At 38.1% G+C, this 13,276-nt stretch overlaps 1 protein-coding gene across 1 annotated transcript in view; it reads left to right on the forward strand.

Moving 5' to 3' along the window:
* The window catches only part of LOC127847260 (uncharacterized), a 43,372-nt gene that overhangs the window by 20,635 nt on the left and 9,461 nt on the right, over positions 1–13,276 (forward strand). The window contains exon 2 of the mRNA XM_052379054.1: positions 8,840–9,009. Coding sequence (XP_052235014.1) covers positions 8,889–9,009 — 121 coding nt within the window. The 5' untranslated portion in view covers positions 8,840–8,888. The remainder of the gene's footprint in view (positions 1–8,839; positions 9,010–13,276) is intronic.

Genomic DNA, 13,276 nt, shown 5'->3' on the forward strand with positions numbered 1-13,276 from the left:
TATAAAACTTGAAAAACAATCTTATTAGTTTGTTTTATGTCTTTACAAATGTTCAATAGATTGTGGAAAATATACCTGAACTATTACCTTGACCTTATTGAATAATTTGAACAATTTCCCCATGATGGCTTACGTTATACTGTCAAGCACTCGAATAGTCGAGCATGCTGTCCTCTGACAGCTCTTGTTTTGTGTGATGTAACTTTTCAGGGCTTTAACTGGATACGCTTCAAAATTTCAAAATGAAACTTGACGGGTGTGTTGAGAAGTGCAACTGAGAAGAATTGCCTGCACAATAACAAAACCCCTGGACTTTCTGAAATAAGAGTTATTGCTCTTTGTTGTTCTTGTCTTGAATGTTGGAACTGTTAAGGGCTATTTATCAGAAGTTACAAGATTTCATCATGAAACTTCATGGGTGTATATAATAAGGAAAATGGAAATGTATTAAACTATAACCCTACACTTTATTATTTAAGCATCATTCCGTATATCAAGGGATTTGCACCGATCCATAAACAGAATTAGCTTGTTCCAATCTGTAATATAACTAGCCCACATACAAGTAAAGAAGACAATTCTACACAGCACTGGTAAATAGACAACAGCGCTGGTAAATGGACAACAGCCCTGGTAAATGGACAACAGCGCTGGTAAATGGACAACAGCCCTGGTAAATGAACAACAGCCCTGGTAAAAAGACAACAGCCCTGGTAAGTGGACAACAGCCCTGGTAAATGGACAACAGTGCTGATAAATGGACAACATCACTGGTAAATGGAAAACAGCCCTGGTTAATGGACAACATCCCTGGTAAATGGACAACAGCCCTGGTAAATGGACAACAGTGCTGATAAATAGACAACAGCGCTGGTAAATGGACAGCAGACCTGGTAAATAGACAACAGTGCTGATAAATAGACAACAGCGCTGGTAAATGGACAACAGTGCTGTTAAATGGACAACAGCCCTGGTACATTGACAACAGTGCTGGTAAATGGAAAACAGCCCTGGTAAATGGCCAACAGTGCAGGTAAATGGACAACTGCCCTGGTAAATTGACAACAGTGCTGGTAAATGGACAACAACCCTGGTAAATTGACAACAGTGATGGTAAATGGACAACAGCGCTGGTAAATGGACAGCACTGCTGATAAATGGACAACAGCGCTGGAAAACAGACAACAGCCCTGGTAAATGGACATCAGTGCTGGTAAATGGACAACAGCCCTGGTAAATGGACAACAGTGCTCGTAAATGAACAACAGCACTGGTAAATTGACAACAGTGCTGGTAAATGGACAACAGCCTTGGTAAATGAAAAAAGCCCTGATAAACGGACAATCCCTGGCCCTGGTAAATTGACAACAGTGCTGGTAAATGGACAACAACCCTGGTAAATTGACAACAGTGATAGTAAATGGACAACAGCGCTGGTAAATGGACAACACTGCTGATAAATGGACAACACTGCTGGTAAATGGACAACTGCACTGGAAAACAGACAACAGCCCTGGTAAATTGACATCAGTGCTGGTAAATGGACAACAGCCCTGGTAAATGGACAACAGTGCTTGTAAATGGACAACAGCACTGGTAAATTGACAACGGTGCTGGTAAATGGACAACAGCCTTGGTAAATGAAACAAGCCCTGATAAACGGACAATCCCTGGTCCTATAGAACTTAGCATGATAGTTTCATTCTAGCTTTACATTCATAGAAAAAGAGATATGAGATCAGCCTGCCTATACACTGGATTGTGGCAGACTATTGATTTTACTTCTCCTAGAGTCTTGGGTTCCAGTGAGGTTTTCTCTTGTGCTGGTTACCATGGAGACAATTTCAATAAATTTTGTTGGCTAGTGTTGATGTGCGTTCACATGTTTTTGTAAATGTTGTTATTTTAGCTCTTTAGACAAAATATGTCATGTATTAAGTGATAACATGTGTATAGTTAATGGGGAAGTGTTTAATAAATAAATAAATTGACACAAACTGCATTGCTCTTTTAACAGTCTGTCTCTGTCAGAGAATTCATGTTTTTGAATCTTACATCATCATGCAACAACTTCAGAATGTGTCAAACAAAATTGAATCCTGGCTTAAAATGGATGCGTGAATTTGTAGTTTTGCTAAATTACTTACACTGAATTTTGTAAGAATAAAATGCATAGTCGTATGCATGCATTTACCATGGAAATCAAATATAATTAGGGATGATCAGAAGAATGCAGGCAGATTATATTATATTTAAAAGACAGCATTTTTTTGCTCAATTGAGTAAAGTACAGGTACCAGCCCAGATGGGAATTTCAACGCGAACAAAAACGAAATTGGGAAAATTGGCATTGTGATGTCCTCAGATTGGGAAATTGGTGTTATTTATTTGTTGCTAAGAAATACTTTAAAATTGATAACTAAGTGTTTTCAAGTTGTGAATTATGTATTTACTTAGGTTCAAGCAATAGAGATGTATACGGAAATTACATAAATGTAGCATTTTAATTGATTTTTTTATGCCCCTGGATTCAATGATTGGGGGTATATTGTTTTTGGCCTGTCTGTCTGTCTGTCATTGTATGTGTCTGTCTGTCATTGTACAGTATGTGTCACAAAACTTTAACCTTGGTCATAACTTTTGCAATATTGATGATAGCAACTTGATATTTGGCATGCTTGTGTATCTCGTGGAGCTGCACATTTTGACTGGTGAAAGGTCAAGGTCATCCTTCAAGGTCAAAGGTAAAAAAAAATCAAAGCGGCGCATTAGGGGGCATTGTTTTTGTGACAAACACAGCTCTTGTTTATTTTTGTATAGCTCATCTGAGCTTAATGTGCTCATGTGGAGCTTTTGTGATGCCTTTTGTCCATTGTGCGGCGTCAACATTTGCCTTGTTAACACTCTAGAGGCCACATTATTTTCCAATCTTCATGAAATTTGGTCAGAAGATTTGTGCCAATGATATCTTTAACAAAAGTTCGAATATGGTTCCGGTTGGTTGAAAAACATTGTCCCCAGGGGCAGGTTAATTTTCCCTAAAATGGCTATATTAAAACCTTGTTAGCACTCTAAAAGTTTCATTTGTTGTTCACTCTTCATGAAACTTAGTCAGAACATTTGTTGTAATGATATCTTTGGCTGCACAGAACAGGTCAGTTCCTTTGTACATGTGAGCGACTTTGGGCATTTCAGGCCCTGGTGTTTTTTGTTGTTGTTGGAAACCTTCAATTGAGATTTTTTCAGAATGCATTTGGGAAATTTTTAGTTTTGCCCCTTTGGAAAATTACTTAATAAGGCCAGAATTTTTTAAAGTAACAATCACGCTCAAAAATATTGAATATTTCGTTAAATAAAGCTAACCCATACAAAAATCAATATTCCTTTTAGCAAAATGCAAAATTTCAACGTTAGATGTTGTCTGGTAGAATTGATTTAACGAGATACAAAATGCTCGTTTTTATTTTTTTGTGGCCACAAATAATTCCATTTATATCTCCCGTGAAATATCCGAACATTTACGGGCGAACACGAGATTGGATACGGTAAGCGTCGGAAGCATGACGTAGCTCTCATGAATAATCATTCTGTGAAATCGAAATGAATTCTGGGTAACTGGAACTTAGCGAATGCGAAAATGGCTTGTATAAATTATGCAAATGAACGCAACCAGAATGAATCCGATCCTGACTCGAAAGCGAAAGAAGATTACATCGTGGAACGATATTTAGATATTTAGATGCTAAAAACTTGCCGAATGCTTGTAATATTACGTTTTTACATCAATGTTACTTGTTTTTAGGGTCTTCCTATTGTAATTAACCATCGTATGGTACTACTTGTTGTTGAATGTTTTTATATAGCATAATACAGTAGCCGTATGTATTGGTGAGCGTGATAGTGACTTTAATTAAATGATTTTCGGATTTTTTTTCTAAAAGTGTCGGGTAGGAGGACGGAAAAAAAAGATGGGTGACCAAATATGCACTCATTTAAAAAATGTTATGGTATGAAGTTCTTTTTAATAAGCAACAACACTGATTGTTTTCAAACATGTTGATGTGCAAAATGATCATAATCAGACTGTAGGTCTTGATGTGCAGTTTTTAAATTATTTTGAGTTATAAAAATATCTTAACTGGTTCAAAAGGTATGCAATTTTTTCACTTGTCCATAATAAACTTTTTGGTGATTTTTTTTTTTGCTGAGCATTTTGGTCATAGTACCTGTGCGTTTTGAGGACTTCGTGCGTGGAATTGGCCCAAAAAAAGTTGTCGCCACTTTATCGCCGTGTGAAAACCGCAGGTAATTCCAACTTTATTAATAAGGACAATCATTTAAGGAACCTTACGACATTAATGAATAATGGCATTGACTATATTTTTATTACTTTGAGAAGTTATAATGTTAATACATAAATAACAATAAGTACCTTCATAAGTCTTAATAAGCTTTATTTTTATATACATTATTTTTTCCACTTGATAAACCAGATAACCAACATTATATAATAACGTTAACAATAATGTAACATTATGCTGCATAAATGTTTCAGAATTATTTATTACAACCTAGAATCACACAAATATACATCATCTGAAAGGAAAAATAAATCCAACATCAGAAAAGAAAGCATCTCAATTCAAATTGTTAAACAGTTACATTTGGTCATTTGGACATGATATACATCAACTTCTGTATTATCAAATTTTACAAATTCTAAAACAACACCTATTGTAAAAAGGTTTTCTGTTAGCTGTGGTGGTCGATTTCCAGGTTTAATTAAATGAATATTTTTAACATCTATTTCTTGACAGAAGGGCCCAGGATAATTGCCACCATCCATTCTTGTTGTTTGAAATAACACAAAACATATTTTTATGCCCCCCTTCGAAGAAAAGGGGTATATTGTTTTGCTCATGTCGGTCAGTCGGTCCGTCCGTCCACCAGATGGTTTCCGGATGATAACTCTAGAACACTTAGGCCTAGAATCATGAAAATTCATAGGTTCATTGATCATGACTGACAGATGACCCCTATTGATTTTCAGGTCACTAGGTCAAAGGTCAAGGTCACCGTGACAAAAAACGTATTCACTCAATGGCTGCCACTACAACTGACAGCCCATATGGGGGGGGGGGGCATGCGTGTTTTACAAACAGCCCTTGTTACAAACTATATACAACAAATCAACACATAAATATCACTATCTTTATATGTCCGAATTTTAACATATCCGAAATATAGTGCATCGAGGGAAAGACCTACTTTTTATTTAAGAAATAGTTGGTATCTTAACTAAAATATATCGTTCCCAGAACATTATAATAATGAAACTGTTAAACATAAATGCTCACAAATGCCTGTTGAAACAAGTTAACATGTGTTTTTGTCATGGTATTGATTAAAGAAATAGCATCCCTAATAATTGTTATAATTATTGATATCTTCGTGACAGTTTATCCCAGGATAACATAATTGACAGTTCAATGTCATAAAGGAGCCGTTAATCCGATAATAACCCCCATAAACTTGACTATTTTATTTGGGCATTCATGGCTTGAAATCGTTTTAAAAACTGTTGATTTTGCGATTTCTGAACTTTTGGTACGAACCAGTTCAGAACAAAATCGAAGTTTCTTACCCATTGAAAATAACCAAAAAAACACATATTATATGCACAAATTCTTCACTACAACTGCATTAAACAACACATAAAATTGTATTCTCTAAAATATGACCGTATTTGTGCGTAAAATATGAAAGGTTTAAAGTTGATAGGTGTAAATGTGTTACGCATTTCGAGCACCTGTTAAATTAAAATCATTCTTTTCTTATTGCTTTCATAATATTGTTTAGTCATTTGAATACTATCAATTTTATAAAATTGTAAAGAAATAATAAAATATTTACTTACAAATCGATTCCATTCAGGATTTCATTTGACGGTTGCATAATTATTGGGAAATTAGCAGACTTTGCTGATGAAAGCGTTGTACTTAGCGTTCTTGAACAAACAATGATGGCGTAGCTTTTGGTAAAATCCAGCACATGTACATGATGAAGGATGTTCACATATTAATGTGGTTAATTAAAACTGGGTTTATTATGATGATTTATAACTCATTTGAACTTTTTCTAAAACCCGGCAAGCGTTTCGTGTTTAAAAGCCACCTTTTGGCATCCGAAAAAAATCAAGATTAAAAAAAAACTTTTTGGTTTCGTCAAAAATTGGAGTCGGCGGGTCCGAAAATCATTTCATTAAAAAATTCTGGCCTTATAAAGAAGGAATAAATCACTGAGAGAATATAGGAGTGTTAATTATCTGATTGGTCTTGATGTGAGACACTTCTACAGAATAGACTTTACACCTTTCATCTTAATTAAGGTCTAAAGTATTCTTATTGCAAACATTAAAAGCCATTCATTTACAGGACTTGTCAGTTATAGCCAAATTATGTGTAGAGATGCGTGGGATGTTGGTATTTGGTGATCTCATTTAATGCCAAGACATCATTTGATGTATAGTGGACTTTTTAGCTTTGAGCCTATTGTAATGATGTTTCTTTTGAGCTCACTTGAGCATAGAGTGCTAATGTTGAGCATTAGGAATTCCGTCAGTTTTAGCCCAGTGCCAGAATGTGAAAACCTTTGATAGATTTTTAATGAAATTCAAGACAAATTATCCTTTGGTAATCAACTTTTAAAGTTATATAAATAGTTGTGGCATGTTGCAGATGTAGGTCACCAGAGCTAACAAATAGATTTGTATGCGCCTCCTTCGAAGATGAGGGGATATATTGTTTTTGGCCTGTCTGTCTGTCTGTCATTGTGTGTGTCTGTCCAAAACTTTAGCCTTGGTCATAACGTTTGTAATATTGAAGATAGCAACTTCATATTTGGCATGCATGTGCTTCTCATGGACCTGCACATTTTGAGTGGTGAAAGGTCAAGGTCATCCTTCAAGGTTAAATGTATGGGTCAAAATTGCTCAAAAGGGGGCAAAGTGTTTCGCAAACACATCACTAGTTAAAATGGAAATTTTAGAAGTATGTGAGCCTATTATTACTGGTATTGCAGTACAGTCATTATACTTGAAAGCATTTTCTATAATCCAGAGCATACTGAAAAACCAATGTTTTTCATCAGACACTTACTTTTGTATGCTCATGGTGAGATTTTGTGATTGCCTTTTGTAAGTCATCCGGCGTCAACATTTGCCTTGTTATCACTCATAGGCCACATTTATTGTCTGATCATCATGAAACTATGTCAGAAGATTTGTCCCAATGATATCTTGGACAAGTTTGAAAATGGTTCCGGTTGGTTAAAAAGCATTGCCGCCAGGGGACGGGGCATTGTTCCTTATATGATATCGCTGTAGTAAAAACCTGTTAACACTCTAAAAGGCACATTTATTCAGTTTATTCTCCAATCTTAATGAAACTTGATCAGAACATTTGTTTTCATGATATCTTGGATGAGTTCATAAATGGTTTCTGTCTGTTGAAAAACATGGCTGCCTGAGGGTGGGGAGTTTAACTTTATATGGCTTTAGTAAAACCTTGTTAGCTCTATGAAAGTTACATTTATAGTTCACTCTTTATGAAACTTGGTCAGAATATTTGTTCTTATGATATCTTGGGCTGCACAGTACATGTGAGTTCCTTTGTATCTCAGATGAGCAACTTTGAGCCTTTCAGGCCACCTTGTTTATTTTCCTGGCACCTCTTCACCAAGAAATCAAATGTCAATTAAAAATAAATAAATCTTGTGTGCAAGTAAACTTTACTTGCACTACTAATGCAGTCTTGATTAACCCATTTATGCCTAGCGTTTAGAAAAAAGGCCTTGGCAAACAGCGTAGACCCAGATTAGGTCTCATCTGGGTCTGCGCTGTTTGCTTAAATGATTTTTTTTTAAATATTCTAAATATATCAAAAAAATATACTAGAAATCCCTAATTTTGGCAATAAATTGATCCAATTTAGAAGGATGGGAGAGTCCACTAGGCTTAATTGGGTTAAGGACAAGAGGCGGAATGTCTGTGATAGGAATCACGCCATAATGGACATATTACGTTTTCATTATAAGAGTCGTGTTCTGACAAAACTAGGCATAATGCATGTGCCGTAAATTGTCGTCCCAGATTATCCTGTGCAGTCCGCACAGGCTAATCAGGGACGACATTTTCCCCCTTAAGTGGTTTTTATCTAAGAAGAGACTTCATCTTTACGAAAAATGTCATAAAAGCGGAAAGTATTGTCCCTGATTAGCCTGTGCGGACTGCACAGGCTAATCTGGGACGACACTTTAGGCACATGCATTATGCCCAGTTTTCTCAGAACACGACTCATATAATACTTGTCTGTCTGGATTTTCTAATGCAGGAAACGTGAATGGATTACGAAAATCTCATGCAGCAGTTGAGATTCACAAATACAGATTCTTTATTGAATGATCACCAAGAGTTTGATCAAGCAGAGCTGTATGACTAATTCTTTGTTAAAAGTACCAATATTATTTGCATCTTAAGAGTGACAATTTTGGAATTTATTGAATGCATTTAATTAACTTTTAATTGATCTGAATGATTATTAAGATTGCTTGCTTGTCATTTTCACACTTCTGTGAAATGTTAATATCGGTCAGTTTTAAGCACATAATTCTCAGCTAATCTCCAGAAATGGATTCAAGGTATATCAAATTAACAACAGTCGGCTATTTTTTCAGACTCAGTGATGTAAAGCTGTCAGACTTTGATTGTGCCTGGTGAACAGCTCCGGAAATGGGTCGAAGTTTTTATAGCAAAATAAAACCAGTTGGTTTCCGTTTTCAGACGACTCCATGATGTAAAGGTGTCAGGCACTGATTGTGACAGGGTGAACATGTCGAAGCGCAAGCTCTCGGATGCGGACTATGACACGCCGTCAGACGACCAGGCAGAGGAGGACTGCGACAGCAGTGTAAGCTCTACCTCCACCAACAGCAGCACAGACGTACCTTCAGGTAATTTGCAGGACTATCAGTGCAAGCCGTACCTTTAGGTTATGTGCAGGGTGTTTCAAGTAAGTCTCTTCTTTAGCAAAAATCCAATTAAGGCAGAAAGTGTCATCCCTGATTAGCCTGTGTGCACTGCACAGGCTAATCTGGGACAACACTTAACGCACATTCATTTAAACCCCTTTTCACAGAGCCTGTCTCATATGTATCAGTGTCCTTAATTCCTTTTTAATGTCCTGTCAACTAAAATAAGTAATGCAGGTTAATTGCTGGGCAATTTCGGCAACAAGTCTCAAAAACCAAACACATGCCAGAATGTTTAAGATTAACAAGTAAATGGGTTTAAGATTAACAAGTAAATGGGTTTAAGATTAACAAGTAAATGGGTTTAAGATTAACAAGTAAATGGGTTTAAGATTAACAAGTAAATGGGTTTAAGATTAACAAGTAAATCAGCTGCAATATGGGAAAACTGGACAGAATGCTTGTGCTTAAAGTGTCATCCCAGATAAGCCTGTGCCATCCAACAAAATAAGCATTACCTGGTTAAGGTGGAAAGCTTCATATTTAATTAGCCTTTGCAGTCCACCGAAATTAGCATTATCTGGTTATGGTGAAAAGTGTCATCTTTGATTAGCCTGTGCAGACTGCCAAAATTAGAATTACCCAGTTAATGTGGAAAGTGTCATCTTTCATTAGCCTGTGAAGACCTTACAGGCTAATCTGGGATGCCACAACGCATATGCATTAAGCCTTGGTCTTTCTGAAGCAGTTTATACAGGCTAGTCAGGGACTACAATTTCTGCTTTGATGGTATATTTTGTTTAAACCAAAATCTCTTACATGTATAAGGCAAGTGAAGGTGGAAAGTGTCATCTCTGATTGGCCTGTACAGACTGCACAGGTTAATCTGGGATGACACTTAACTCACATGCATTAAGTGCTCCCAGTACAGACTGCACAGGTTAATCTGGGATGACACTTAACTCACATGCATTAAGTGCCCCCAGTACAGACTGCACAGGTTAATCTGGGATGACACTTAACTCACATGCATTTAGTGCTCCCAGTACAGACTGCACATGTTAATCTGGGATAACACTTAACTCACATGCATTAAGTGCTCCCAGTACAGACTGCACAGGTTAATCTGGGATAACACTTAACTCACATGCATTAAGTGCTCTCAGTACAGACTGCACAGGTTAATCTGGGATAACACTTAACTCACATGCATTAAGTGCTCCCAGTACAGACTGCACATGTTAATCTGGGATAACACTTAACTCACATGGATTAAGTGCTCCCAGTACAGACTGCACAGGTTAATCTGGGATAACACTTAACTCACATGCATTAAGTGCTCCTAGTACAGACTGCACATGTTAATCTGGGATAACACTTAACTCACATGCATTAAGTGCTCCCAGTACAGACTGCACTTGTTAATCTGGGATAACACTTAACTCACATGCATTAAGTGCTCCCAGTACAGACTGCACATGTTAATCTTGGGTGACACTTAACTCACATGCATTAAGTGCTCCCAGTACAGACTGCACATGTTAATCTGGGATGACACTTAACTCACATGCATTAAGTGCTCCCAGTACAGACTGCACAGGTTAATCTGGGATAACACTTAACTCACATGCATTAAGTGCTCCCAGTACAGACTGCACAGGTTAATCTGGGATGACACTTAACTTAAATGAAATAAGTGCTCCCAGTACAGACTGCACAGGTTAATCTGGGTTGACACTTAACTCACATGCTTTAAGTGCTCCCAGTAGAGACTGCACAGGTTAATCTGGGATGACACTTAACTCACATGCATCAAGTGCTCCCAGTACAGACTGCACAGGTTAATCTGGGATAACACTTAACTCACATGCATTTAGTGCTCCCAGTACAGACTGGACAGGTAAATCTGGGATAACACTTAACTCACATGCATTAAGTGCTCCCAGTACAGACTGCACAGGTTAATCTGGGGTAACACTTAACTCGCATGCATTAAATGCTCCCAGTACAGACTGCACAGGTTAATCTGGGATGACACTTAACTCACATGCATTAAGTGCTCCCAGTACAGACTGCACAGGGTAATCTGGGATGACACTTAACTCACATGCATTAAGTGCTCCCAGTACAGACTGCACAGGTTAATCTGGGATAACACTTAACTCACATGCATTAAGTGCTCCCAGTACAGACTGCACAGGTTAATCTGGGATAACACTTAACTCAGCATGCATTAAGTGCTCCCAGTACAGACTGCACAGGTTAATCTGGGATAACACTTAACTCGCATGCGTAAAGTGCTTCCAGTACAGACTGCACATGTTAATCTGGGATGACACTTAACTCACATGCATTAAGTGCTCCCAGTACAGACTGCACAGGTTAATCTGGGATGACACTTAACTCACATGCATTCAGTGCTCCTAGTACAGACTGCACATGTTAATCTGGGATAACACTTAACTCACATGCATTAAGTGCTCCCAGTACAGACTGCACAGGTTTATCTGGGATGACACTTAACTCACATGCATTAAGTGCTCCCAGTACAGACTGCACAGGTTAATCTGGGATGACACTTAACTCACATGCATTAAGTGCTCCCAGTACAGACTGCACAGGTTAATCTGGGATGACACTTAACTCACATGCATAAAGTGCTCCCAGTACAGACTGCACAGGTTAATCTGGGATGACACTTAACTCACATGCATTAAGTGCTCCCAGTACAGACTGCACAGGTTAATGTGGGATAACACTTAACTCACATGCATTAAGTGCTCCCAGTACAGACTGCACAGGTTAATCTGGGATAACACTTAACTCACATGGATTAAGTGCTCCCAGTACAGACTGCACAGGTTAATCTGGGATGACACTTAACTCACATGCATTAAGTGCTCCTAGTACAGACTGCACATGTTAATCTGGGATAACACTTAACTCACATGCATTAAATGCTCCCAGTACAGACTGCACAGGTTAATCTGGGATAACACTTAACTCACATGCATTAAGTGCTCCCAGTACATACTGCACATGTTAATCTGGAATAACACTTTACTCACATGCATTAAGTGCTCCCAGTACAGACTGCACAGGTTAATCTGGGATAACACTTAACTCACATGCATTAAGTGCTCCCAGTACAGACTGCACAGGTTAATCTGGGATGACACTTAACTCACATGCATTAAATGCTCCCAGTACAGACTACACATGTTAATCTGGGATAACACTTAACTCACATGCATTAAGTGCTCCCAGTACAGACTGCACAGGTTAATCTGGGATAACACTTAACTCACATGCGTTAAGTGCTCCCAGTACAGACTGCACATGTTAATCTTGGGTGACACTTAACTCACATGCATTAAGTGCTCCCAGTACAGACTGCACATGTTAATCTGGGATGACACTTAACTCACATGCATTAAGTGCTCCCAGTACAGACTGCACAGGTTAATCTGGGATAACACTTAACTCGCATGCGTAAAGTGCTTCCAGTACAGACTGCACATGTTAATCTGGGATGACACTTAACTCACATGCATTAAGTGCTCCCAGTACAGACTGCACAGGTTAATCTGGGATGACACTTAACTCACATGCATTCAGTGCTCCTAGTACAGACTGCACATGTTAATCTGGGATAACACTTAACTCACATGCATTAAGTGCTCCCAGTACAGACTGCACAGGTTTATCTGGGATGACACTTAACTCACATGCATTAAGTGCTCCCAGTACAGACTGCACAGGTTAATCTGGGATGACACTTAACTCACATGCATTAAGTGCTCCCAGTACAGACTGCACAGGTTAATCTGAGATGACACTTAACTCACATGCATAAAGTGCTCCCAGTACAGACTGCACAGGTTAATCTGGGATGACACTTAACTCACATGCATTAAGTGCTCCCAGTACAGACTGCACAGGTTAATGTGGGATAACACTTAACTCACATGCATTAAGTGCTCCCAGTACAGACTGCACAGGTTAATCTGGGATAACACTTAACTCACATGGATTAAGTGCTCCCAGTACAGACTGCACAGGTTAATCTGGGATGACACTTAACTCACATGCATTAAGTGCTCCTAGTACAGACTGCACATGTTAATCTGGGATAACACTTAACTCACATGCATTAAGTGCTCCCAGTACAGACTGCACAGGTTAATCTGGGATAACACTTAACTCACATGCATTAAGTGCTCCCAGTACATACTGCACATGTTAATCT

The sequence above is a fragment of the Dreissena polymorpha genome, chromosome 10 (assembly GCF_020536995.1).
Source record: "Dreissena polymorpha isolate Duluth1 chromosome 10, UMN_Dpol_1.0, whole genome shotgun sequence".
Classification (NCBI taxonomy): domain Eukaryota; kingdom Metazoa; phylum Mollusca; class Bivalvia; order Myida; family Dreissenidae; genus Dreissena; species Dreissena polymorpha.